At 50.2% G+C, this 27,718-nt stretch overlaps 1 protein-coding gene across 1 annotated transcript in view; it reads left to right on the top strand.

Annotated features, from left to right (window-relative positions):
* Positions 1-27,718, top strand: part of SLIT1 (slit guidance ligand 1) — a 162,860-nt gene that overhangs the window by 22,465 nt on the left and 112,677 nt on the right. The window contains exons 3-4 of the mRNA XM_032883205.1: positions 1,617-1,688; positions 6,913-6,984. Coding sequence (XP_032739096.1) covers positions 1,617-1,688; positions 6,913-6,984 — 144 coding nt within the window. The remainder of the gene's footprint in view (positions 1-1,616; positions 1,689-6,912; positions 6,985-27,718) is intronic.

The raw sequence follows: 27,718 nt of genomic DNA on the forward strand, positions 1-27,718 counted from the left end.
ATTCATAGAGAGGCCTCTCTTCTGGGCCACCTTCTTGCTGTGTCCTCATGTGTGCACAGAGAGAGGTCTCTGGTGTCTTTTGCTCTTCTATGAGGATACCAGTCCTATCAGATTAGGGACCTACCCTTCTGACCTCATTAAACATTGATTATCTCCCTAGTCTCCATCTCCAAATCACACTGGGGGTTAGGGCCTCAGTGTACGAATTTTGGGGATGCATTTTAGTCCATGACCGTCTCCATAGTTCTTTTGACTCTGTGCCTCAGACAAACTCCCCAGTGAGGCTACAGTTCCCGCTGACTTGAGAGGGTAGGTGAGTGGGGACAATTGAGGACAGAGGTGGCTCCTCAGGTGTCTGACAGTGGCAGATATTGGAGGTGGCAGGTGTGGCTCTACTGGGGTCAGTAGCCAGCAAAGGAGCCATCTGTAGCATTTCCCTTGTCGAGCTGGGCAGGGGTGAGGTGTGAGGAGGGGAAGGAGTGGATCCCTTCACCTCTCCCTGCCCTGCGGCTCTCAGACACATGCATGCATTCTGATACATTCTATATCAGACAATCATAGGATCCTTACCCCCTACTCCCACGGTAGTGCAAGTGTCCTGGGGCCTCAATTCTTTCAGAACTATTTTTCAGCTTGGAGGACCTTTGGTGGGGCTGGGGACTTTGTGTCTCCATCTTCTCTGGGGTCCTAGCTCTCAGTTGCTGGGCAAGGGTCTCTGCTGCTCCAGAACCCACTGACCCTTGACTCCTTCCCAATCTCCAGGAGTGTCTTCTGAGTCTGGGGAAACCCTCCTTCCCTCCTGGCGTCCCTCATCCACCTTGTCCTCCAGTCTGAGCTCCTCAACAGCTCAGGCTTCTGGAAACAAAGTGGAGGAAGAGAAGTGTGCGGTAACAGCTTCTGCCTCCTTCCCTAGGAGGGTGTGGGGTCCACATGGAACCTCAAGCCACCTGCTTAGGAGTGGACGGGGGGAAAGGCAGGGAGAAAAATATACTCGACCATTTCAGAAGGTACCACGCAACAAGCAAACGCCTGCCAGGTGGGTGTTCTGGGCTGTAGGGACGTACAGTCTCGTGGAGCCAGGTGGCTGAGTCAGCAGCAGAAGAGGCCAGGCAGTGCAGGGGTGCAGGCAGAGGGGGTGTTGTCTGCCAACTGAAGAGTATGTGTGCTACATGTGTGGGCTATGCCCACTTGGCACAACCTCCCCTCCCTCTGCTATGGGCCTGTCCCCCTGCTCTGCCCCTTGGACACGTGCCCTCTGGGCCAAATGAGGGCATGTGCCAGCAGCCCCAAGTCGCTCCTGCTGCCTGGGTTCCCGGCTTCCCGGAGCAAGGATGCCTTTGGAGCCATGGCCTGGCGCTCTGGTGCCCTGGTACCCCGTGGCCCTGGTGGCTGCAGAGAGCTCTGCACACGCTCAGGGCCTGGAAGTGGTCTTGCTGTCAGGCCTGGGGGTGCTGAGGATACCTGTTGGGAATTTGCAAGGTTGGGGAGCAGTTGAGGCCGTGACCTGGGTCTGTGTGCGTCTGGGACCCTGCTCCCATTTCACCGCCTGCTGCTGGCTGCTGCTGACGGTCCCCGTCTAGCATCCTCTAGCTGTCCTTGTGTCTTTGCTTCCCCAGGCAGCTGATGGAGAACCAGATTGGCGTGGTGGAGCGGGGGGCTTTCGACGACATGAAGGAGCTGGAGCGGCTGTGAGTATCTGCAGGCACAGGCTCAGGGTGGCGGGGTGGTGCTGAGGGGACAGGACAGCTGAGCCCAGCAGCGAGGACAGGGTGTGGGGAGAGGCTGGCATGCCCCCCTCCACCCCACTGCCTCCTGCTGGCTGATGGGCGCCAGGGGCAGCCACAGCCAGGGAAGTGGTCACAGTGTCATCACGAGGTGACAGTGAGGACATGGCTGGAGGGTGTCTGCACCCCACACTCTAAATGCAAGTCTCTTTGTTGTCTTTCCCTGATAATGCTTTATGGCAAAGACCCCACGCAGTCTAGAGGAAGTGAAATTGCCTCCTATAATCTCATAGCCCAGGCGTGACCACTGTCTGTGCTCCTGTGTGTGTGCAGTGGGGAAGAATGGGTATGCCAAGGGGACTGTCAGGGAGACCCAGCGGCCACCTGAGAAGCTGGGTCTTGGACATTCAGGGCCACAGCACAGACACTGGAAGGTGATGTTACAAGGTTTCTCTAAACCCAGGGTTTTTGCATTTGAGAGTGGGTCTTGATCAAGTTTTGCATTTCAGGTTGGCAAAAATGAAAAAAAAAAAAAGGGATTGTGGTATCAATGAGGTGGGAGAGGGACACCCATTCACCGGGGTCACTGGTCTCACTGTTTCGCTTTGGTTTGGCTCTCAAGAGGTGTCAAGAGTCCTAGAGTTCATGCCCTCTGAACCAGAAAGTCCATTTTATTTTAAGGCAGTTATCAGAGATGTAGCTAAAAAATGTATATATCCAGGATATTTTTTGCACATCGCTTAAACACAGCAACAAAAAAATGGAGAAAGCCATTCTGGTTGAGACATGTACCTTTTCTTCCAAAGGTATCAAGTCACATTTTTGAAGAATAGTTAAGGCCATTGGAATGTGCTCACAATATAATATTAAATGCAAAAGGCAGGAAGTGATGTTTATGTAAATCGCATTAACTTCTGTGTATATAAAACACAGGAGGAGGAAAGTAATTGGGAAGATTAATTCCCATTGCACTGAGTGGTGGGATATCAGGTAACTTTAATTTTACTCTTTGTGCTTATCGTTTTTATGGATTTTCTTACAATGAGTTTATAATTATAACTATAGCTACAGTTGATTGCCTTACTCTGTGCCAGACACCAAGATAAGCTCTTTGCCCTACAATATCTCATTTAATCCTTAAAACAACGCTGTGGTCAGTGGTATTGTACAGAAGATAAACAGAAGGGCACTGAAGGTAAGGCACTTGCATTATTAAGTGATTAAGAGGGGATAGAACCTGGATCATTTTGCCTCCGAAGCCTGAGCTCTTAACGACTATGACCTAATACCTCACTTTTCTCTTTTACTTCAAAGAAAGTAGGGTATTAAACAAAGGGAGAAGACTATGGTTGTCGCCTTGCCTTCCTGCAGCCTGGAAGAAAATGAAGGCGTGTCTTTTGCGTTTTTCACTCAGGCCCCAGAGTGAGCCATAAGGGGCCTGCGGTGAGAATAGAGGACTGGTGCTGTTTGTTTTCTTCCAAAGGCTCAGGACAAAGTACACATTCTTGACCTGGCTATGAGGGCCTGATTGGAACTCGGACTGAACCCACCCCTGCAGCTTCAGCTCTGGGTGCTGGAGGAGGAAAGGTGGAGGGTGGGGGGGTGGTGTCAACACCCGATGGGGGTGCTCGCCTCATGTCTGCCGCTGCCTCCGGGAGGGGGCAGGGCTCTCCTTTTTGAGACAAGACTTGTCACTGCAGACTTTGTCCCTTCTGTCCTGCTCCTATACCTTTCTTCCTGTGCGGGTGCCCCACAAGTTCCCAGCAGGTGGTTCTTCTTGAGGGGTGTGACTGCCTTGTCCTGGGGGGGTGTGTGGCCCTCACCAAGGCTGCCTGGCACCCTCTCCTCTGACTTGCTGGAGACCAGTGGTGGATCCATTAATCATACAAGTTGCATAAAGCGGGCAGTCATAAACACCGCATATACTCTAAACGTTCCCTTTTGAGCACAAACATGGAAGTGTGCATTTATTGACCCTCTTCCCCACCTTCCCCCCGCACTACTACTTCTTAGTATGAGACTGGAGTTCTGTATTGCTTCTGTCACCTACACTACACACAAGTGATTTGCTTATGATTTTTGGTTTTGGTTTCTTTAAGGTAGAAGGACATTTTTTTTTTAAGATTTTTTAATTTTTTAATTTATTTGACAGAGAAAGATCACAAGTAGGCAGAGAGGGAGGCAGAGAGAGAGAGGGAAGCAGGCTCCCCGCTGAGCAGAGAGCCTGATGTGCGGCTCGATCCCAGGACCCCAGGATCATGACCCGAGCCGAAGGCAGAGGCTTTAACCCACTGAGCCACCCAGGCGCCCCATGTAGAGGGAGATGTTTAAAAGGCCCTTAGAAGCAATCTGGGTTAAGAATTCCGAATTCTTTTTTTGTTTTTTAAGATTTTATTTATTTATTTGAGAGAGAGAGAGCACAAGCAGGGGAGAGGGAGAAGCAGACTCCCCTCTGAGCAGGGAGCCCGATCCAGGGCTCAAACCCAGGACCCACAGATCATGACCTGAGCCAAAGGCAGATGCTTAACCGACTGAGCCACCCAGGTGCCCCCGAGTTTTTTGGTGACCCTCCTGTCCCTTGCCCAGTGTTTTACTTAATTCAACAGCCCTTCAACGAACAGCTTTTGGTTTATTGACTTTCTCCAAAGCCTCCAGTTTGGTTTTCCCAGAGATGACTCTTTTCACATGAGTATTCTGTTCCCCTCTGTCACAGTTAATTACCTTGTAAAACTATAAGCGCCTCTGGTATATAGGTAGGTTTGGGAACAGATACTCTGTTTCTTGTAAGCAGTTCCTGCAGGCCCGAGAACAGAGGTGGAAGTGCGCAGTCCTGCTGGCCGTGGGGGTGGGCGTGCCATGGGCACGGAGGGGGAGGGGCACGCTCAGCCGCCCTGCGCTGGCCGTGGGGGGCCGCTGCGAATTGTGGGGGAAAGGCGCTCTTCGGAACCCAGCTTTCGTACTTGGCTGTGACGAGGGTCAATCACTCACCTCTGGGCATCCCAGCTTCCTCAGCGATCACAGAGACAGCTCAGTGGACTCGGTTAACATCCTGAGCACCTATTAAGAGCCAAGCCATACGGCAAGACGGTAGAGGTAAAATTTTCCCGCAGGTTGTTGAGAGAAAGAGAAGGGAGGGTACGTGCGTGAATGTGAGCCCTTGTTGTCATGCTCGAGAGAAAGACATCCCCCTGTGCGTTCTGCTTTCCCTCTGATGGAGAGGTAGCGCTCCTACAACGCTCCTCTCCATGCCTGGCACATGCGGAGGGCTAAAGACCGGTCACCACTACTGCTGTCTGTTCTTAGCTACCTGCCCCTCCTTCACCATGCTGGGGCCCTCCTTTGGTGTTCTTTGATTTTCTACTTTATACTGGCTCTTGAATTTTTTCCCCTCTCCAGTGTTTGCAGAAATTGAAGCTGGAAAAATGAGAAAGTCTTGGGGGAAAACAAAACAAAACAAAAACCGATGATTACCAGGCAGTGTAAATACAGAATTAATTTACTGGACAAGGTTAAGGAACTTGGGGTAATCTGATGTCCACTCCTGTGCTTTAAGAATTCTACTGGTGGTCTTCCCCGCCACCCCCCCCCCCCCCCCAAGGCAGTGATGTGTTTCCCTAGGAGCCTGGCCTTTTGAGTAAACTTCTTCCAGCTGGTCTCCTTGTCTGCACCGTGCTGGAAAACGATGCCTTTCTCACATATCAGATGAAGGGTGACCTCCTTGGAGATAACCATAGGCCAGTTACTATTGGCCACAAACAATTATGTTTCTTCCTCCCTCCCAGCACAAGAAAGCTTTTGCCGAGTTGGTTTATCCTCGTCCAGCGCTGTTAAAGGACACAGTTGTGCGAGATCCGAACTGTGCTGTAGTCTGTAGGGTTGAAGCTGGGTTTTATTTTATTTTTTTTAAAGATTTTATTTATTTATTTATTTGACAGACAGAGATCACAAGTAAGCAGAGAGGCAGGCAGAGAGAGAGGAGGAAGCAGGCTCCCTGCTGAGCTGAGAACCCGCTTGATCCCAGGACCCTGGGATCATGACCTGAGCCGAAGGCAGAGGTTTTAACCCACTGAGCCACCCAGGTGCCCTGAGGTTGGGTTTTACACCAGAGCTTCTCCAGCCTTCAGGTGCTCCCGGATCGCTTGGGGATCCTGCTGAAATGGAGTCTGACTCCACTGGTCTAGGGGAGAGGCTGTGATATCGCCGCTCTTAGCAACTCCCAGGCGAAGCCCCTTTAGATGCCCGTGGACCACAGCGTGAGCACCAAGCTTCCATACTTGCAGGGGTCCCACCCCCGATGGGCGGGAGTTCTGTTCTCCCGTGTCCAAGAACGAGCTGCTGATGTGCGGTTAGGTGTGGCTGCTTTCCTAGGACGAGACTGGGTTCTTTCCACATTGTATCTTCCCGTCCAGGTCACATTGCAGAACCAGGCTTCCCACTCCTGCCTGTGTGTATAAAACCTAGTAGTTGTTCAGTCCCCCAGTAGAGCAATTAGAAACGATGGACATACCAGTCATTAAAATTAAAGGGCTTGTTCTATTGTCTGACGTGGAGAGACATCTGCAGATTGTTGGGTGAGGAAAATGCAGGTGGCCGAATCCGTTTTCTTCTATTATTTGAGGTTTGCAAAGAATTAAGCATGCATTTTCATAAATAATTAAAAAAATCAATAGCGCTCTTTTCATTTTGCGAAAAAGACCTAAAGCAAATAATAAAAGAAAGTCAAGTTGCCCCTGAGTTAAATGTGGGTGAAAGCAAGGAAGAATCAGAACGCTGGGGCTAGTCCGACCCCTGCTCCCGGTTCAACTGGAGTCAGGTGTTCCAGCTCACAAAGCCAGCATAGTATTTCAGTCAGTGCCTTATGAATTACAACGGGTGTCGCGCATGTAACGTGATGACGAGAGGAGCTTGGGCAGAAATCCTGGGAGGGGTTGACTGCCCACCACACATCGGGTCCTTGGCGGGGAGCTTCCCCAGGTGCTCAGTGCCCATCCTCCCCAAGTGTCGATGCCAAACTCCCACTCATAGAAACCGAGGCCCAGGGAAGCTCATTTTCCTGGGGGTAACACAGCGACCCTCTTAGGATTTGGACCCCACGCCCTCCCACTCTGAACCCAGGGCTTTCTGAAAAGTTTTTGTGTTGACCGGACTGCGAGGCACCTTCCAACCCTTCCTTTCTTCTCTCTTTTAGACGACTGAACCGGAACCAGCTGCATATGTTACCAGAACTGCTGTTCCAGAATAACCAGGCTCTGTCGAGGCTGTGAGTGATGCGTCGACTGATTCTCCGGCTGTGGTCTTGTCCCTCACCCCGTGGGAGGGGCTGTGTCTGGTCAGAGGGGCCGGACTTTCCGGCCACCGTGACCCCCTGCTCCCCACCTGTCCGGAATCGTGCCGGGCATGAAAGGCCAGGCCTTCCTGTACGAAGGTGCTGCGTGGGGCGTTTCTCAGTGGTCGTGCCCTCTGGCATCCAAGGCTCATTCAGTTCTCTGTGCTGCCTTTGACAGTGTTGGTGTGAGAATGTTCTTGGGAGGGGGTTCTTGTCAGCCATGATGCCAGGCTTTCCAGCCCTGCACATCTGTCTCAGCCTTTGGTGTTCTGCCTTGGGTTGAATATTGATTCATTCAATGAAGCCCTTCTTGGACCTCTTTCTATTATCAGATTGGAGTCACGAGATCGGGATGCTTATCAACCATGGCATAAGGTCATACTTTTATTTGCTGTAAATGTATTTCTTTCAAGCTTCAAGGGTAGTGTCTAATTCTGATGCTCTATGGTTTGTTAAATGTGGCTGTGATTGTTCTACCATTTATTTCATTTTGGGGGTCTTGCTTTGGGCAGGACTTTAGAGATTCCCTAAGGAATCTCCTCTGCTGTTCCTTAGCATGTGGTCCTTCATTCTTTGCTTGGCTACCTCTAATGATGGAGAGTTCACTCCCTCTCCAGACAGTCAGTTACATTAATGGACAGATCTGCATATTAGAAATATTTTTTTAAGTTTGAGCCCTAAATCTGTTTCCCAACAATTTATGTTTTTCTTAGCTTTGCTTTCTGTAAGCATCTAGAACAACTGTGTACTCTTGTTAGAGTAAAAAAAAAAAAAAACCAACCCATTTATTTATTATTTATGCCAGAGAGAGAGTGAGTGCATGGGGGAGGGGGGGAAGGGGCATAGGGAGAGGGATAGAGAATCCCAAGAAGATTCCACACTGAGCTCAGAGCCCAGTCCCACAACCCTGTGATCATGACCCGAGCTGAGACTAGGAGTTAGACACTTAACCGACTGCGCTACCCAGGGGCCCCTCTTGTTAGATTTTTGAAGGGCTGTCTGGATTTTGAATTTTGACTTGGGAGGTTTTTTAGTCCTTTTAGTTGTTGCCATTTACAACCTGAAAGACCACTGGCTGGGACCTTCAGCGTGGCCAGCCGAGCACTGTGTGCGTGGTAGTGAGCCTGCTGGTCTTGCCTGGAAAAGCTTGTAGGGCAGCACGTAGGTGGAGGAAGAGGCAGCAAGTGACTTTGACAAGCCTGAGGCTGTGGGGCTGGGAGGGAGACGGCACCCCAGTACTGCCTGAGTGCTGACGGCATGATTGTGGGTTCCTGGAATCTGGATTCAGCACAGCCAGTTCTTTGCACATGTGTCATGATTTCCAGAGCTCTCGATGAGCCTAGTGGTCCCCAGGCAGCCCCTGTGTCCTTGGACTCGCCTTCAAGTTTTGTCTTGAAGTTGGAGAGGTGAAGTGACCTTCTCAGGGTCAGAATTCAAGTCCCTTTTGGACTCCCCGCTCAGTGCTCTTCATGGTTTCATATTTTACTGGAGAAAAGTACTTCTATGCTTTAACAAATTTAAATGACTGGTTTTATGTGTAAAGGCTGACACTAGGAACTCCATTCAAGGAGTGGAAAAGCCACTGAAGAGGACAGGAGTCTGCCTGACTCCTGCTCTTGGCACCCTATGGCCCTGGGAACCAGGGGAGGCAGTGGCCTTCAGAAACACTGGGTGTTCTCACCCCTGTGACCTGGGGCTGGCTCTCCTGGGGAGGGGGCCAGTCAGCAGCCAACAGAGGGACTTCCAGGAGAAGGGCACGTCTGATAGAAGGCTTGGTGGTTCTTGGGGGAGTATTTCCAGGCTCTAGAGCCAGAACATTTCCCCAGTCCTACTGCTTTTTCTTTTTAGGCAATGGGTCCCTAACTCTTGGCAGGAGATGTTTCTTATCCAGCAGCATAGCCAGACCTGGTGGAGGGAAACTATTTTCTTCAGCTCTCCTGTTAATATTTCTGGAGCTCGGCTGAAGGGACAAGTGTGGCAGCCCGCCGGACTTTGGGGAGGACTCCTGTGGAGTGTCCCTGCTCAGGTTAGGCTGGGACTTGAGTTTAGGGCTGGGCCCAACCTGTTTTAGTGCCACTGGACACCGCTCCAAGTCAGGCCATCTCAAAAGTGCACATCCTGGGGGAAATGGTTAAACAGACCCTTTTATTGATCTGGTTGTTTGTTCCTGGGTTGTTTTTTTTTTTTTTTTAAGATTATTTATTTATTTATTTGACAGAGAGAGAGAGAGATCACAAGTAGGCAGAGAGGCAGGCAGAGAGAGAGGAGGAAGCAGGCTCCCTGCGGGCCTCGATCCCAGGACCCTAAGATTATGACCTGAGCTGAAGGCAGAGGCTTAACCCACTGAGCCATCCAGGTGCCCTGTTCCTGGTTTTTTTTTACCTTTGTTGTTGTGCTGAGGAAGGATGCAGGAGCACCAGGTGCTCAAAGATTTATTTGCTGATATTCTTTGTCACAACTGTACCCTCAATCTATTGACTTGAGCATCTGGTATTGCAAACGTCTCTGATAACTGTCGCAGTCCACTTGGTCTGGCCGAGGAACGCTTGAACACTCTGGGCTCTGGAAACAGAAACCCCCGCAGGCTGGTGATGGGAAGGGTGCTGGGGAATTGCGAGGGCACAACCAGCAGACTTACACGTTCCCAGGACAGGAAGTGAAGTATTGCTGGGACCAGAGGTGAAGGGTGTGTCCAGTTCTTTCTGAATATCTCATTATTTTCCTGCTTCTCCCTGCAGACCAGCGTCCTGGGCTTATGGGCAGCATCTCAGTTCCGCCATGACTTTGCTTAGCCCCAGTGCTGACTCCCCTCCTACTTCTTGTGACCTTGGAGTTAATCCCCGTGTCTCAGGTCCCAACTCTAGATTTCTGGGGAAAGAATCTGATTGGCTTACCTTTGGTCATCAGGTCATTCGTGGGTCAAGGAGCTGGGTTGGGGGTTTGTGGGATCGCCTGGTGCTGTCTTACCGGGGAGCCCACTCCTCTAGGAACTGGAGGGGGGCCACATTCCCGTAGGATGCAGGGCCTGGTAGTTCTGTTGACCTCCCCTCTGCTTTGAGGGATCCGTTGCTAATCCTTCCCACCTGGAGCAAATCATGGACTTTTAGCAGTGGCCATTATGCTAAATCAGCATGAAACACGTTTGAGAGAGACCAAAGCATAGGTGAGGTGTGCTCACAGAGTGGGTCAGATGGCACAGTCCATATTTGGGTTGACTTTGTGTGTGTGGCTGTCAGGTGCTAAAATCCTGGTACTGGCTATTCTTCAGGAATATTTCTGCTTTGTTGGGTTGGTCTGTCCACTGCTTTCCATATGTGGGACCTGAGGCCCAGAGACTTGACTTGCCTTGGATCACAGAGCGGTTTGGTGATGGGGCTGAAATTAGATACCAGGCCTTTGAAGATCCTGAAATCTCACATTTAGGGATCTAGCCTAAGGAAATAATAAAACATGAGCACGAACACGTTCATTGCAGCATTATTTAAAATTTTGAAATGTAGGATATTCTTTTTTTTTTTTTTTTTAAGATTTTACTTATTTATTAGAGAGATAGTAAGAGCAGGGAGGATAGGGAGAGGGAGAAAGCAGTCTCTCTGCTTAGGGAGGCCGATGTGGGGCTCGATCCCAGCACCCTGAGTTCAAGACCTGAGCTGAAGGCAGACATGTAACCAACCGAGCCAGGTGCCCTGAAGTGTAGAATATTCCTTTATTGAAATATAGAATACTGAATATTGAAATGTATGTCCAATGTTGGGGGAACAGTTCAGTAAATTATGATATAGCTGCTTGAAGAAATATTTATATCACCGTCAAATGTGGTCTTTATGGAGGATGTAGAGTATCACAGACAAATGTTTGCGTTACCAAAAGCCGGGATGCAAAACTGTACTGACGATAAAATCACTAAATAAATCACTGTAAAGAAGGCACGGAAGAAGACCCTAAAATGCCAACAGGGGTTGTTGCTGGGTGACTTTTTTCTTTTCTGGTTTTCCCAGATGTTCTGTAAGAAGCATGTGTGACTTTTATGTTAGGAGACCTCCCAGCTTTTACAAGTGCTGGAAAGCCTCTGTGGTTGGAGTTAAAATGAGTGCTGGCCATGTGATGTTGGAAGGCTTCCTCCAACCCTGGGGAAACCTGCTTTGCTCTTTTGTCAGATAAAGAGAATTCTGGCTACCTTGCAGGCTGTTGCGGGGATTGGAGAAAGATGTAACTTACTCTTGTGGCAGGTGTAAACTTTGTGGCCGGTGATAGATGCTCAGGGAATGTGGGATGAATCCACATGAAGACTGGTTTGGCAGTGGCATCATGGTCTTCAAGTTGACCTTGCACTTGAGCGTTTGTCCATCTGTCTGTTTTCACGTAGAACCATCTTGTCCCATGGCAGGGATCTTTCCCAACAGGTTTAAATGTTTTTTTTTTTTTTTCTCCACAAGAGTCTGTGTTTCATGAGGCACACCTGCAGAGATACCCCTAGGGGCTGTGGAGGGGGGCTGGTGTGCTTTCCTGCAGCCACGGGGCTGGTGGGGGGGTGACCTGGGACCGGCGTCACTCAGGCCCAGGAACTGCCAAAGGGAATGTGCCTTTTGTACTCTCAGGTACTTTCCTGGGCAAGCATGGAGCTGGTAGGTGATGTTGCCCCGAAATGTTTCTTAGGGCCCTGGAGTCACTTGTGTGCTCTTTGCTTTCTTGGGGAGGTCCTGAGTTCCCGCTCAGCACCCTCACTCCATGACCTCTTTAGAAGAGAGCGCCCACCCACCCCTTGTCTGCGGGTAGAGGAAGTTGGAGCCCCTGCAGAAGTATGCCTATTCTGTGACATCTTCTCGCTGCCTGGGTCTCCCAGGACCATCATGAAAGGTCTCAGGAGCCACAGTTGTTACAGTAACTGTTAGGACAAATGGAAGGTCATTCTGTTCCAGGCTCATGGCAGGGGGGTGGACAATCTTCAAACATGATCTGATTTTGTCATCAGAACATCTCTGTGGTCAGCATTTCCCTCATTTTACAGATGAAGACAAGTGAGCTCAGAGGGTTTGGGACATGCCCAAGGTGCTGAGTCAAATTCAAACCCTGGTCTCTCTGATGCTAAAGCTCATCCTTCCCTACTGGTCATCCACCCCCCTTTTCCATCCACCATCTCCTTACCACCCATCCACTTCCTGTTCTCGTCTACCTACTCACCTACCCACCCACCTACCTATCCTCCAACCCCATCAATCTGTCTCATACCCACCCCCTGCTCATCTGCACTCCTACTTACCTATCTACCAATTCACCAGTCAACCCATCCATCTGCCCATCTATCTCTATACCCTGTACCATCCCTCCATCTTCCCATCTCCTCCCACCCATCGTTCCATCGAACATACTCCCACCCCCCTACTCCATCTGCTTTCCCATCCATTCTCCCACTCCACAACCGTCACCATCCCCAGCCAGCTCCCCACCCATTCAACTTCTACCGACCTATGTACCAATCAGTCTACCTATAATCCTACTCATCCCCCCGCCCACCCATTCATTTAATGGTTACTCAGGGCCTCCTGTGGGCCAGGCGCTGTTCTAGGTGCTGAGAACACTCAGAGGGGGCTGTGTAGGGGGGCAGAGGGCAGGCGCTGTTTCTCTGGGAGGGGAGGGTTATCATCAGCGCTTTCTGAGAACAATCGGCTTGTGTCTGACCAGCAGCAGGATGCAGTGGGTGGGGCGGACTCTCCCCTGGCTGGATCGCTGTCCCCTGCATGGGTGGCTCCACTCTGGGGGCAGGTGGCTTGGGTTTGGGGCGTGCTTCATTCCCTGACAGTCGATCACAGGAGAATGTGGAGATGTTTTGTGGATGCGTACAGGGCTCAGCCACGCTTGAACCTCATGGCTCCTCTCATATCAGCAAAACCCAGTCTCCACAAGCATTTGGGGTAGAGAACAGTGAGGGTCAGACTCTGTGCCTCTGTCCTTCTGGATCTGGGGCAGGGTCTGTGCTGTGCCTTGCACTCCCTCCTCTCGCTGGTTGCCTTCTCTCCCTTGTCCAGAAGCCACTTCCGGCAGCCCAGTTCCTCTGGGTTTCTTTTTAGCCTTGAAACCAATATGCGTCCGGACAAGATCAACCTTTTGTGTCTCTGCTGGACCTGGAAGGGGTGGGGGTGGGTGGTTAAGGGCAGCCCAGGGCACTTCTTTCCCCTTATTTATATCCCTGCTGTAAGGAGGAGCAGGATAGCTCATTAACAGGGCCCTAGTGTCTGGAGAGGCGTGGAGGTGATTTCCTGCAGGAGTCCTGTTGAAGAATGCCTGACCCCGCCGACCCCGTCTGGAGCTGGGTTTAATTAAACTGTCAGCACTGGTCAGAAGAACAAAGACTCCCTTCCAGTCCTGGTCCCCAGCCCCCATCAGAGGTGGGAGGGCATTCTCTGCTGAAATGAAGAGCTGTTAAAAATGGATCTGTCTTGCCTCTGAGGGAAATTACCCAAAGCAGGAAGGTGACCTCGCTGTTGTGACACGTCCACTCCAGGCAGCAGGTCTGTGGAAAACGGAACAAGCCATGCTGCCCAGGACCTAGTTGCGGGATAAGGAGGGCTCCAGGGGCTGCCCCTCACCGGCTGGGGCCTCCTTCCTGCCAGAACCCCTGCCATAAGGTGCTGTCCCTTACTCCCTAGGCTTCATGGTCCCCAGGAAGGACCTTCACGAGCTTTGTCTCATGAGATAGGAAGTCTGTGAGATGATTCTGGCATTAACGATGGAAAGGAACTTCTTGGTTAGACAGTTTGGGAAGTTCTGGGTCAAATAGGGTTCTTTGTAGAGGGACTGTTCAGCTCTTCTAACCTGCTGTGTGCCTTATGAAGCACATGTATGGGGATGGGGGTGGGAGGAGGGGGGCGTGTCATTGCCCAAATGAGATCTTAAGAGCCTGCGGAGCTCAGACAGTGAGGGTCAAGGCCAGCTCAAACCCAGGTCCTTCTGACCCCAAATCCGTGCACCTACCTCTCCCTGTTAGTGCTCTAATTAGTGTGAATGAGAGTTGTCTAGGGGAGTTTATTAAAATACAGGTTATCTTCAGAGACCCTGAGTTAGTTGCTTTGGAAGGGCCCAAGAATCTGCATTCTTATCAAGGCCCTCTTTATCTGGTTCACACTTAGACAGCCTTGCTCTCAGCACACTTTGAAGAGCCTTAGGTAGACACTCCTCTACGGTCAGAGCCCCCTTTTGCCCCTGCCGGGCTGGGTTCTGCTCGGGGCGGGGGCACGCTAACAAAGGCCCTCCTGAGGGCAGATGCTTTGCCTCCTGCAGCCACACCGAGAACAATTTGGGGATTATGAGTTAGCAATTATGGAGCACTCTGAATTCTCAAAGTGCTTTCCAATCATTAAATCCGTGCCTGCTGTCAAGACTCAAGTGAAAAAGGCAAGCGTCCCACTGGGCTGGCCGGGAGCCTCTGCCGAAGAGGGCAGCCAGCCTGAGACTGACGTCCTGAGTGCCAGAGAGGGCTGATGCGCCCAGCATGGTTTAATGTCCTAAACGCAGCGCTGGCCCCTGGCTCTGACCCCACAGCTTTAGAACCACACAGGCCTTCACAAACACACACAGCCGGGGCCTGGAGGAGGGCTGGAGGGAAGAGCCGCCGATGGGTCAGCCCCCAGGAGAAGGCCCGGCGAAGACAGAGCGCTCTGCTGGGGACATTTTCCAGGGGCTCAAAGGAACGAAAGGTCCTCTCTTACAGCGTTTACAAAAATCATCACGGAACGAACTGAATCCATAAGCATCAAGAAGATTCTGAACAGAGAAGAGTGCACACAGGACCGGGCTATTGTGAATAACTTTTAGGAGAGTGAGGACTGTTTTTAAGCCATTTCAGAAATTATATAAATAATTTTGCCATGCCAATAAAGAAAGATATGGTTTTTTTAAATTAAATAAGGTATTTAAAAATACTTGAGCTATCATTCAAATATTTTTTTAAAAGATTTTATTTATTTATTTGACAGAGAGAGATCACAAGTAGGCAGGAGGCAGGCAGAGAGAGAGGAGGAAGTAGGCTCCCCGCTGAGCAGAGAACCCGATGCGGGGCTCGATCCCAGGACCCTGGGATCATGACCTGAGCCAAAGGCAGAGTCTTTAACTCACTGAGCCATCCAGGCGCCCCTCATTCAAATATTTTTTAAAATTAGTTTAATACGAAAGCAATATATAACCGTTACAGTAACAGTAATTGCCATTTGTTAAGCTTTTGTACACCGAACACTTTTTCTGGATTTTCTCATTTTAATTGTCAAAGTCCTATGCAACTGTTATCCTGTTTTACAGTGGGGAGAACTGAGGCACGGAGAGGTGAAGAAATGGATTATGTAGCTATTGTTGGCGGATCCAGGCTTTGAATGTGGGGCACGCTCTAACCCTCGATGCTATCCTGCCTTTTGTGATAGGAAACAGAGAAATAGGAAGCGGAAAGAGATTGCTCAGGAGTCTTCTAGGGAGGCAAGAAGTTCTGAGTTGGGTGCCTGGGTGGCTCAGTCAGTTAAGTGTCTGACTTCAGCTCAGGTCATGATCTCAGGGTCCTGGCTGGGATCCAGTCCGCTGTGGGGCTTCCTGCTCAGCGGGGAGCCTGCTTCTCTCTCTGCCTCTCCCCCTGCTCATCCTGTCTCTGTCTCTCAAATAAATAAAATCTTAAAAAAAAGTTTTGACTCCAGAGTCGAAGGCTGTGGGAGACACGGGTGGGTGGAGAGGATGGAGTTGGCCTAAGAGCAGGGACACCACAATCTAGAGTGTTGTGTGGATCTCAGCAGAAGGCAGTGTAGACGGTCTCTGTTTTCTAGAGTGAAGAGTCTGGAAAGGGTGATAGAGGGGGCCACAGAGGGTTCTTATGAGCAGAGCAACTGATCAGAGAGTAAATATGATTTTTCCTCAATACCCCACTCTCTCAATGAAGGCCCCCCTCTCCCCTCCCAGTCTCTGTACCTGAGACGTGAGGGACAGATGGGCCTCCATCCCTTCCTTGGCTTGTCTGAAATGCTACCTCCCGGTCACAGCTCCTCACGTCCCCCCTCCCCAGGCAGAACTGACTCTTGGCTCTTCAGAGCTTTCTATTTTGTTCCTTTATAACGTGTGTGTGTGTGTGTGTGTGTGTGTGTGTGTGTGTGTGTGGTAAAATAAACATAAACTAATACTTGCCATTTTAACCGTGTCTAAGTGTGCGGTTCAGTGGCATTAACGATATACTCCTGTGTTGGGAGTCGGTGCTGTCTGTGCCCCAGGCTTCCTCGTCATCCCCATCCCGCTGAACAGTAACTCCCCTTTCCTGGCCCTCCGCCAGCCCTCATCACCTTTTACTTTCCGTCTCCATGCATGTGCGTCTCCTGAGTTCGTCACGCATGTGGAAGCAGACGACATTTGCCCTCTGGGGCTGGTTTACTCACCCAGCCTGGTGTTCTTGGGGATGAAGGCCTGCCCGTCATTACCCCAGCACATGTGGCTTTAGCAGGGCTGGCAAGCCGTGTCTTTCTGGTGGCAGACATTGTCCCAAAGGCTATGGGAGGAGAATGAATGGCTTCTGCTCTTTGTAGGGGGTCCAGGACTTCCATCCTCCCTTCTCTGATCCCGGGGCTCGTGGTTTCACACTTGTGTGTTGTGTGTCAGCTTCATGGATTTGATAGACTCAGTCCTTGCCGGCCGATCTCTGTTCTACTTGACCAGTGGTTGACCTTGAGCTGTGGCCCAGAAATATGAAGCCAGTTGTTCAAGGGCTTAGTGACGTTTTGTAGGAGAAGTGAATTCTACTGGCGGTGGGCTGGATGGAGTCTCTGGAGAAGCAGGCAGGGGTATCCCTCTGCTTGAAATGGGCTGTGGAGGGTAGTTATAGGGAGCCCCTGTTTCTGGGAGGCCATGAGAACTCGAGGGAGGAATGAACCAAGGAGGAGGTGGAGATGGACGCGAGTCAGCAAGAAACTGTCCCCAGGTGATGCCTGGCAGGGTTTGACTGACTCCATTTTTTGTTGGGTTGGACCAGACCCTTGCATGAGCTGCCAAGACCCTCCCCTCCACGGAACTCTGTGGCTTCGGTGATTCTGTTTACTACTTGGGATTCTAGCCAGCTGCCCACAGGGCTTGAGAAGCTCAGAGAAGAAACCCTGGGGTTCCTCAAGCTCTTTGCAGTGTGTGCAGTCAGGCCAAATGAGCTAACTCAATTATATTTTCTTTGATTTTTGGCTGGAATCATATATCAGTTTGGAGTAACACTGGCCATCTTTTGCTAAAAAGAAGATCCGACTGGCAGTTGATTAATTGGCTCTTGAGTAATAATAAAAATATGGAAAGATAGGAGCACCTGGGTGGCTCAGTGGGTTAAACCCTCTGCCTTCGGCTCAGGTCATGATCTCAGGGTCCTGGGATCGAGCCCTGCATTGGGCTCTCTGCTCAATGGGGAGCCTGCTTCCTCCTCTCTCCCTTTGCCTGCCTCTCTGCCTACTTGTGATCTGTCAAATAATAAATAAAATCTTAAAAAAATATATGGAAAGATATATTATTAATAAAGATATTTTATTACTATTATTTTTTAAAGATATTTTAATGGCCCAGACATTTCAGATGTTTGGGGGGTGTGAAGTGGAAGTAGCAAAAGGCATTCTTTTGGCAAATGGCTGGGAACCATTGGCTTATACGTTTGGACCTATTCCTATGCCCCACGCCCCACGCCCCCCGACCCCGTGCTAAAGGGCAAGGAGCCCCTGGTTATTCTTCTCTGTGGTCAGTGTGGCTTTGGCCCCAGTGTTGATACAGAGCTTCTCGGCAGAGTGTCAGTCTTTGTCCCAGGACAGCTCTGGGTCTCCTGCTCTTGGTGGGGAGCGGGGTGAGTGGTGCAGGGTGGGTAAAGGAGAGGCAGGGAGCTGATAAACCCATCCCAAGTCTTTCCCAAATCTCTGGCTCTGTTCCCCATAATTCTGTGGGGTCCAGACCTTTGCTGAAGAGGTGCAGGCCTCTACCTGGCCAGTTGTGGGCACTGAGAAGTGAGCCGGCATGAGCAGACCCTGGTGTAGACCCTGGGTGAGAGAGTGGACTCTGGCTGGGGAGGGAGGAGGGTCAGAATTGGTCCTGATAAGAGCCAGTAAAGGTGTGCACTAACCTGAAAGGAAACGCTGGTCTTTTTTTTTAAAGATTTTGTTTATTTATTTGACAGAGAGAGAGATCCCAAGTAGGCGGAGAGGCAGGCGGAGAGAGAGAGAGAGAGAGAGAGGAGGAAGCAGGCCCCCCACCGAGCAGAGAGCCCGATGTGGGGCTCAATCCCAGGACCCTGGGATCATGACCTGAGCTGAAGGCAGAGGCTTTAACCCATTGAGCCACCCAGGTGCCCCGGAAACGCTGGTCTTTTATGAAAAGTGGGCATCATGAAATGGACACTGTATATTCTTAGACCACTTAACACTTTGCAAAAAAACTTCTTAGCAAACCTCTTGGAGTTGGTATATGGCATATTTTTTCCACCCTTAAGGAGGCAACTGGAGATTAGCTAAAGGTTGCTGGCTCCCTGAGCTGATAAAGAGCACAGGCCCCTTCTCCACGTACTGCCTCGTGGATTTAATGAAGCTGCAACCACTTTTGCCTTTAAGGACGTTGACTTGCTTGGGGGATTTGTCCTCCCCGAGCAGGGACGTGTGAGGGGACACAGGCACAGCCACAGGCAGCTCTGCCCTCCTGTCTGGATTTGTTTCCTATGCTGCTGGGACAAACTTTCACAAACTCAGTGGCTTTGAACAACACAGATGTGTTATCACACAGCTCTGGAGGTCAGGAATCTGAAACAGCTCTCGATGTGAAGCTAAAGTCAAGGTGTGGGCAGAGTTGTGTTTCTTCCGGAGGCTCGGGGTGAATCTCTTCCTTTTCTTTTCCTCTTCTAGAGGTCAGGCACGTTCCTTGGCCAGTGGCTGCATCATTCTCTCCAACCACTTCAGCTGCCATGTCTCCCTATCTCTCTTGAACCTTCTTTCCCTTGTAAGGTCCTTGTGATTACATGGGGTCCACCTGGATAAGCCAGGATAACCTCCCTGTCTCAAGATTTGTAACAATGCCATGTCTGCAAAACCCCTTTTGCCATGTAAGGTCACATTCAGGGGCCTTGGGGGGTAAGGACAAGGATATCTTTGGGTGACATTATTCTGAATACTGCGCTGCGGCTTCCTTTTGGAGGACAGTATCTCTCAGTGACCAGAAGCGTGGTGTAGCTCCTCCCTGCTTGGGATTATGGAATGATGGGCACATACCATCGTAGTTCCAGAAGCTCTCCAGAGAAGTGCGCCTCTGGGCAGTCTTCCTGGCCCTTCCAGGTCATGGTTAGGTTCATCAACATTGAGCCTTCTCTTTCCCTCTGACGATCATTTGGTACTGATTAGCTGTGGGACTCTGGGTGAGTTACTTAACCTCTCTGCCTCTATTGCATCATCTATAAAATGGGGAGGGGGAGTGAGAATTAGGGGTGTTTTGTACAGACCACCCAGTTCAAGTGCTGTGAATGCCATCATCACCCAAACCGTCATCCTGCAAGCAATGGAGGGGGTGGGCGCGCATGACCCCTCCAGCCGTCTTACTTGGATATAGAGAACGATCTGCTGTTCTAGAAGTCTTCTTGGGTTGCCTCAGGCTGGTGGGCTTCTCTCGCTCCCCTTTCCTCATGGCCTCAGCGGGAGGATCCTGGCTAGGCCTGGTGCGAAGGTCCTGATTGCCTTCTTGCTTGTCTTCTTGGCTCAGAGCAGGGCCTGTTTCCGTTCCAGCACCTGTGCTCTCCATGTGGCCAGAGCTTCCCACCTCCCTCTGCATCTTGTCAAAACTCCCTCTGGGTCTGGCAGGCAGCTTAGCCTGTTGCCCGAGAGTTTTACTCACGCAGCCTCTTCTTTTCTTGGTTTTATAGGCTGAAAATGAGAGTGACTTCATACCAATGGAAGAATTATTTCTATAGCCTCTTTCTCTGAGTGCCTTCCCCAGGAGCTCAGCTAATGGAGAGCACTTTAGTAGATGAACTTGGCGTGACTATCAACACGAATGATAACTCATGACATTTAAATCTGTGATCTGTGATAGCACAGGATTGAGGAGGGAAATGCTGGATCTGTTCATTACCGTTTTTGTGAATTCTTGACCGGTGGTGATCTCTGCTTCATCTGCTCTTAACTTCCCTAACATTGAGCCTCTTAGCATCAGCTCTTTGCCCGAGAGCACACACGTGGCTTTGTTACTTTGGGACTTGAGGCCGTCTTGGCTCCAGAAGTCCACAGGGGCCGTAGAGGTTGTCACATGTGAACGAAGGACCGGATATTCCAGAAGTTTCCTCAGCTTTCACTGACGTATCTGTAGCTCAGTTCTGCTTCATTAAATTCAGGCTCTCATCTGCCCTTCCCAGTTCTAGTCTGTCCTGTCTCTTGTCCAATGTGGCTTAAAACAAAAAACAAACAAAAAAAAAAACCCAAAAAACTGTGACTAAAATCGTATCATATAAATTTTGGCATCTTTACCATGTTTACGTGTACAGCTCCATAGTGGTAAGTGTGTTTATACTGTTATGATGGGAGCTCTGGAACTTTTGTATCCTGTGGGTCTGTACCCATTAGCCAAGTCCTCCATGTCCCTCCCCCAGCCCCCCGCAAGCACCATTCTGCTTTCTGTCTACGGATGTGACCGCTCTGGGACTCATGCAACGTCCATCTTTCTGTGACTGGCTCATTTCACTTAGCATCCTGTCCTCAGGGCTCGTCCATGCTCCCGTGTGTGACAGGATTTCCGATATTTCGGTCTGAAAGTGTTCTGTCTCGTGTACCCACTCGTGCGCTGATGGACATTTTAGTTGTTTCCAGCCTTAGCCATTGTGAATAGAGCCGTGGTGAACACAGGTGCGCAGATATCTCGAGACCCTGCTTTCTATTCTTTTGAGTATATTCCAGGAGTGGGATTGCTGGATCCTCTGGTAGTTCTATTGTCAATTTTTTGAGGGGCAGATGCTGTTTTCCATAGAGATTTCACCAGTTTGCCAACACTTGTTATTTTCTGGTTTTTGTTTTTTTGTTTTTTGGGGGTTTTTTGATAGTTGCCATTCTAGTGGGTGTGAGACAATAGATCATTGTGGGTTTGATTTGCATTCCTCTGATGATTAATGATGTCGAGTATCTTTCCGTATGCTCGCTAGCCACATGTATGTCATTGTTGGAGAAATGTCTTTGTATGTTCTGGGTTTTTAGCCTTTCGTCAGATGTATGGATTGCAAATGTTTTTTCCCATTCCATACGTTTTCTTTTCATTCAGTTGATTGTGTCCTTACAGGCACAGAAATTTTTGATGTAGTCCCACATTTCTGTTTTTGCTTTTCTTGTCTTTGCTTTTGGTGTCGTGTTGAAGAAATCATTACCACGTACAACTTTGTGAAGCATTTCTCCTGTTTTTTGTTTTTTTTTTCCCCTAGGAGTTTTAGGTCTTACATTTAAGTCTTCAATCCATTTTTTAAAAAAATATTTATTTGAGAGAGAGTGAGGGAGAGAGAGCACAAGTAGGGTAAGGGTAGAGAAAGGGGGAGAAGCACACTCCCCGCTGAGCAGAGAGCCTGATGCAGGACTTGATCCCAGGACCCCAGGACCATGATCTGAGCAGAAGGCAGATCCTTAACCAACTGAGCCACCCAGCCACCCCAGTCTTTGATCCTTTTTGAGTTAATTTTTATATATGGTGAAAGATAAGGGCCTGACTTCTTTTCTTTTGCGTGTGGCTATCCAGTTTTCTGAGTACGATTTGATGAAGAGACTGTCCTTTCACCATTGGATGGTCTTGGCACCCTTGTTGAAGATCATTTGACCATCCAGGTGAGGGTGTATTTCTGGGCTCTCCATTCTATTCCTTTGGTCTATTTGTCTGTCTTTATGCTAATACCACACCGTTTGATCACTATGGCTTTATAATATGCTTTGAAATCAGGAAGTAAGAGTCCTTCAACTTTGTTTTTTTCTCTTTTTAGTATTTTTTTATTTATTTAACAGACAGAGATCACAAGTAGGTGGAGAGGCAGGCAGAGAGAAGGGGGGAAGCAGGCTCCCCGCCCAGCAGAGAGCCGGATGTGGGGCTCGATCCCAGGACCCTGGGACCATGACCTGAGCCGAAGGCAGAGGCTTAACCCACTGAGCCACCCAGGCGCCCCCCTTCAACTTTGTTCTTTTTCAAAATCACTTGGGGTCCAGTGATGGCTTTTTACTTGGAAGCACAAGGGACCTGTCACAACAGAAAAGAGGCTACAGAAACTTAGATCTCTGGATTCAAACGGGACAAAAGTCATTTGCTCCAGCCTCCACTTAACCACCTCAGTGATGGGGAGCTCACAAGATAGCGGGTCTTGTGGCAAGTAGCTCTGATGAGTAGGAATTCTCATACTAACCTTGACCTGTTTTCCTGGCATGTTCACACAGTGACCTTGGTGTTGCTCTCTAGAGTTCTACTCAGAGCAGGGTTGTAGGTTTATCTTCATTATCTTCAAGGGACCGTGCAAGACTTGCATGAGAGGCTCTAGGGCTGAAGCTATCTTTAAGTGACAGTCTGTTATATACAATCTTTTTCAAGTTCAGGGCGATCCTCAGAATCTTTGTTGGCCTCCTCGTTTTAACCCATTTTTCTCTCCTAGGACCTCCTCATCTTCCTGGTTCTTGTTTGAACTGGTCTATTGGGTGGGCTACTCAGAGGCTCCCTTGAGAAGTGCAGGACCATAGCTGCCGGAAGCAGGCATAATTTAACAAAGTAGGATCCTTTAGGTAGGGGGTAATTTCCCCATCTTCCTCTCAGGAAGCCAGCCCTTACCAGACCTTCCTGTCTGTAATCAGGGTTTCTTGGCATAGACCAGTAAGGAGGTGGGGGTACTACAGGGCCAGAGAGAGAGTAGTCTGAGGGGGCCTGGGGACTTTTTGGCAGAATGTGACAGAAATGAGCATTGGATTGAGAGCCAGGATGCTTGTGTTCTAGATCTGGGTCTGTCCCCCTCTGGCTGTGACACCTTGGACAAGTCATCAGCATCTCTGCACACTGCTGTGTTTGTCATGTTTATTAATGGACTGAGTGAGCACACAGAAGGGATGTTCAGCAGATGTGCTGGTGGCACAAAACAGCAAAGGGACAAGCATTGTAGTCAAAGTGACAGAAGACTGAAAAAGGAACTCCATGAACGGGGCTGGAATCAATGAGGTGAAATTAAATACTGAGAAGTATGAAGACGACTTTGAAAGTGCTGAAAGGGGGAGACCTAGTTTGGGAGCACTTGTTAGGAAAAGGGCCTGTGATTTTAAGATGAGGATGAGCTGAGTATGGGAAGGTGGCTCTAAGAGGGAATGTGGTCACAGGCTGAATTAATGGAGATAAGGTGTCCTCTCTGGGGGAGGGGATAGACCTGTTCTAGTCTGTGCTGACTTGCGCACATGCGGAGAACGGGATCCGTGCTGGAATCTGGGTTGTGTTATGGATAGCTGCAGGGAGAACACCACATGTGTTCTGGACAAGGTTGGCTAACACTGGGAGCCTCTGGAAAACATTTCACGGGAGATGTAGTCAAGCAGCCTGAGGCTATCTGGTGTGAAGAAAACAAATGTAGAGGAACTCAGAGCAATTTTCTAATCTATCTGAAGGGCTGTCCTGAGAACAAGGGAGCTGACTGGTTGCAGAAGCAGAAGTGGGTCCAGTGGGTGGAAGGCGGGCAAGTGGATTTTGTTCTGGGCGAGGCAGGCTTGTCAAGAGCTGGCTGCAGGTGGCTGGGCGACTCTGCTTTCTGCCTCATCCCTGGAAGAGTTCGAGGGGGAGGGGAATTGGCCTCTGCTAGGACCATGTGCCCAAGATGCCTTGAGCCTGGGTTTCGCAGCTGCGGCGGCTTGTGGATCTAGGGTCCTCGAACCAGCTTCATGGGGGTGGCCAGTGAGCAGGGGAGTGGCTGGCTCCAAGGGGCGCTTGGACAGGTGATCTGCTCGCAGACACGAAACTGGCCAGCGGTGGAGGCCTGGAAGTCTCCTAGCCTGAGCCTCGGTGCTGGAGGCCATCCTTCGAAGCAAATGGTTTCCAGCGAATTCCGTAACAGAATATTTACCAGACCTCGGTTCTGGCTGGCCCACATGTTGTAGTCAGTCCTGGCACAATAACTTTACTGCTTTGGAAACCGTATTGCCCTGTGAGAAGTCACAGAAGGGTTGCCCTCAGGAAGAGTCTGGTCCTGGAGGTGCTCAGAGGAGCAGCACTCCTGGTCCCCTCCGCCTGGCCAGACAAGCAGTGACTCATTCCCCCCTTTGAAGTCAGTGTGCTATCTCCAGAGCCCTGGTGTTTGCACCCTCTGCTCCCTCAACAAAGGCCCTTCTGTCAGCAGATCTCAGGGGCCAAGCAGGGAAGGGTCAGAAAAGGACGGTATTGACTGAATACCAATAAGGAGGGGAAGTGTGTTCATGGAGGATGAGGGGCGCCAGGCAACTGGGGGCGGGGGGGGGGGGGCTTGTGCTGTGCAAACAGAGCCAGAATGCCCTTTGGTGGGTTTGTTTTACTCAAGGCCCTGGGGCAGGGGTGGCGGGGGAGGGGCGGGGAGCAAGGGAGGAAACAGTTCCCTATGCTCAGCCCCTGGCTGGGGAGGGGCCGGCCTGAGCGCCTCGGGCTAACAAAGAGGCAGTGTGGGCTGGTGACAGTTAGGGGAAAACACGGGCAACTAATGGGGTAGTAATGGCTGGGGAGGAACCTGGGAAAAGCTGGTACAAGGAGAGCTGGCACATAAATTCTGGTGGCGTGACATCCCCCTTGGCAGGGGGACAGGGGCCACTCTTTCCCCTCCCCAGTGCCAACGCCAGAGATGTTCCTGCTCCCAGGGAGGAGGTCATAGTGAGGGATGGCTGGGAGGGGACCAGTGAGCTGGGGTTTCATGGCCCAAGGGGGCCTTGGGAAAGGATAGACAGGAAGGGAAGAGCGTTCCCTGCAGAAGCCCAAGCCCCAGGCTGAGGGCCAGAAAGGAGTGCAAAGAAGAGGGGTCCGACGGCCACCTCTCCATGCGTGGTAGAGGGCGATGTACCCAGCCGAGGCTCCGCCCCGTATTGGTGCCACCCCAGGGCACCCACTTGTGGGTCCCCTAGGCAGACCCCCAGGAGTCCCCAGCTGGCCAGGGGGTGCCACAGGCCCTTGTCTTTGGCCCACCTCTGCTGTGGAGGAGGACCCAAGACATCAGGGCCCTAGTTCACCAGGCCCATAACTCTGCCCGTCATTTCTAGAAGAATCTTTTGGATGCGTCAGCTCAAGGGGGAGGTAGCTATTTCCTGGGGGCTTTTGGAGGAAGCCATTTAGCAGTTGGTATTTGGACTTTTAGGGCCTCCCTGAGGTTCCCCCAAACAACCAGGGCCATCCCGGAGTCCTGAATGGTGGCTCGCTGGTGGAGGTTTTAGTTCTTCGTCCGTCACACAGCAACTAGTTTTCGATCACATTAATATTCTTTTACTAGAAAACAAAACAGCAAACCAACTTTTTATCTTTTTATTTGGATGTGTGACCAGCTCTGCTCTTCATAACACTTAGGAAATGTAGAAGAAAGAAGAGAGGGTCCTGGGTGGGGGGTGGGGGCGCATCTGCCCCAGGTGTGGGTCTGGAGCATTAGTAAAGGGGCATCATGTCAGGAGCCTCCCCTCCTTGGTGCTTGGCTGTGGGTGGGAATCCTTAATGCAAGTCCTGCTCGATGTTTGCAAAGCAGCAACCGGTTCTCGGCTCCTGAGTGGTTGGCCTTGCTGCCTGGCTGAGAGGCAACCCTCCTTTTGAGTGTCACTTTGCCCAGCATGGCAGTGGGGATTCTGGGTCTAGCTTTCCTGGATGGATGGATGGATGGATTCATTCACCCAACAAACTTATTACAAACCTGCTGTGCACTGTTATTTGTTGGGCTCGAGGAATATCAGGGTGAATTATCTATGGTCTAGGGCTTGGCTGGAGCTTGACTGGTGGTTCTGTGTTTGCTGATTCCTCAAGATGGTGGTGGGCTTAGCTGTGAGAGTTTGATGGTCAGTTTGTAGCCTGGCTTTTTTCCTCTCAGTGCTCATGAAATGGAAAAGAAAGAAAGAAATGTGAAAGAAAACTAATAGAAGTGAAAAATCATATTTCATGGGGACAAATGTACATGCATCAGTTACACCATTGTTCAGACATGAATTTCCCCACACTGTATTGAAATGTCACGACACCCGGGAATTTCCCATTTCCCTTCTTCTAAAGGCATCTGGAAGATACAACCCAGTTTCCTACAGTCATCAGCTCCACTGATAGGAAACAAAGGGTAAGAAATCATTGTTGATAGGTACTTACAGTAAACTGTGGAAGCAGAGGCTGGACCTCATTTATCGATGATTTTTAATAGCATCTTTCACAGCCAGCTGGACACAGCACAAGACCTCTGTTGTCCCTGCGGGAAAGCTGTAGTCATTTGAACATTGACCACAGACTGCAAATGGCTTGGTCCCCCAGGGTTCTCTGCAGGGGTGCGGCCCTTGCTGGTGAGCACCATCTGTTGATGGCAGGGGTGCACGGGAACTGGTGACCCAGGGCCCCTGTGAGAAGCCCTATGTGGCTTCCGTTTGCATGTGTATGTATTCTCTGGGCTGCCAAAATAACCAGAGCTGGGGGTCAGACATAACGTGGAAGTTAGGAGTTTGGATTCTGGAATCCAACAGCCTTGTTGCTTCCGAACGGAACTGGGCAAATTGCTTCAGCTTGTGTGGACTCCGTTTTCTCCCCTGAGAAAAGGGCATAATAAAGACCTCTCAGATTGCTGAGCAGGAATTAAATAAGATGATGCCAAGGCTGGGGTCTGGGATTCTGGCCCATGTTCTGCGTGTGGTGAGCCACCAGGAAAACAATGAGCTTGTATTTTCCTTCATAGTTAAGCCCTAGCTCCTTGCCCAGTAGGAAACGCAGGGAAAGAAGGAAAGTCCCATTTCCATTACCCAGTAATCAGCCTCTTATTATCATTCTATACCTAGAATTTGTCAGAGCAAAATTTTCCAAAGGTGTTTTGTTGTTGTTGTTAATTTGTAATTTGCTTTTTTTTTTTTTTCCCCCAAACAAAGAAAACTGGGCAACCAAAGGTGGCTGAAATTCTGGAAATTCATTCTGGATAGTAAACATGTTGGAGTCTTTCAAGCAGGACGGCAGTGAGCCATGAAAACAGTGCCTCTCTCCAAAATGGTTCTGTTCATCACTAATGTTTCCTGACTGAGCTGTGTGGTAAAGAATTCCTTCTATTATTTAGGAGAAGAAAACCATTGTTTTTAAAGAAATAAAACAGAAATGTGATGGTTTTTAATGCTGGCTCTGGGAATGGCAGTTTCACCAGCAAAATGGTTCCTTTTCCTCCTATGAGACCGGTGTCCACGCGGCCCAGGTGAACGGACGCTGCTCATCATAGCTCATTTGACTGGGAGAGCGTTGGGCGTGGTTGAGGTACAGGCCTGGGCAGGTGCCTGTTTGGGCTCTAACGTGGAGGACTACGCCCTGTTCAGTGTGTTCCAGCCCTTGTCCCCATTGTGAACATTAATTAGCTCACACCCAGGAGGTCCTGGGGTGACATGCGGCCCCCCCATGTGACAGAGGCCACAGCCCCCAGGCATGTCCCAGCATGCCCCGAGGACACGGTGTTGCCTCTTCTTCACCAAGAATGTGCCTCTGAGTC

The sequence above is a fragment of the Lontra canadensis genome, unplaced genomic scaffold (assembly GCF_010015895.1).
Source record: "Lontra canadensis isolate GAN:19392208 unplaced genomic scaffold, GSC_riverotter_1.0 scaffold3, whole genome shotgun sequence".
NCBI lineage: Eukaryota > Metazoa > Chordata > Mammalia > Carnivora > Mustelidae > Lontra > Lontra canadensis.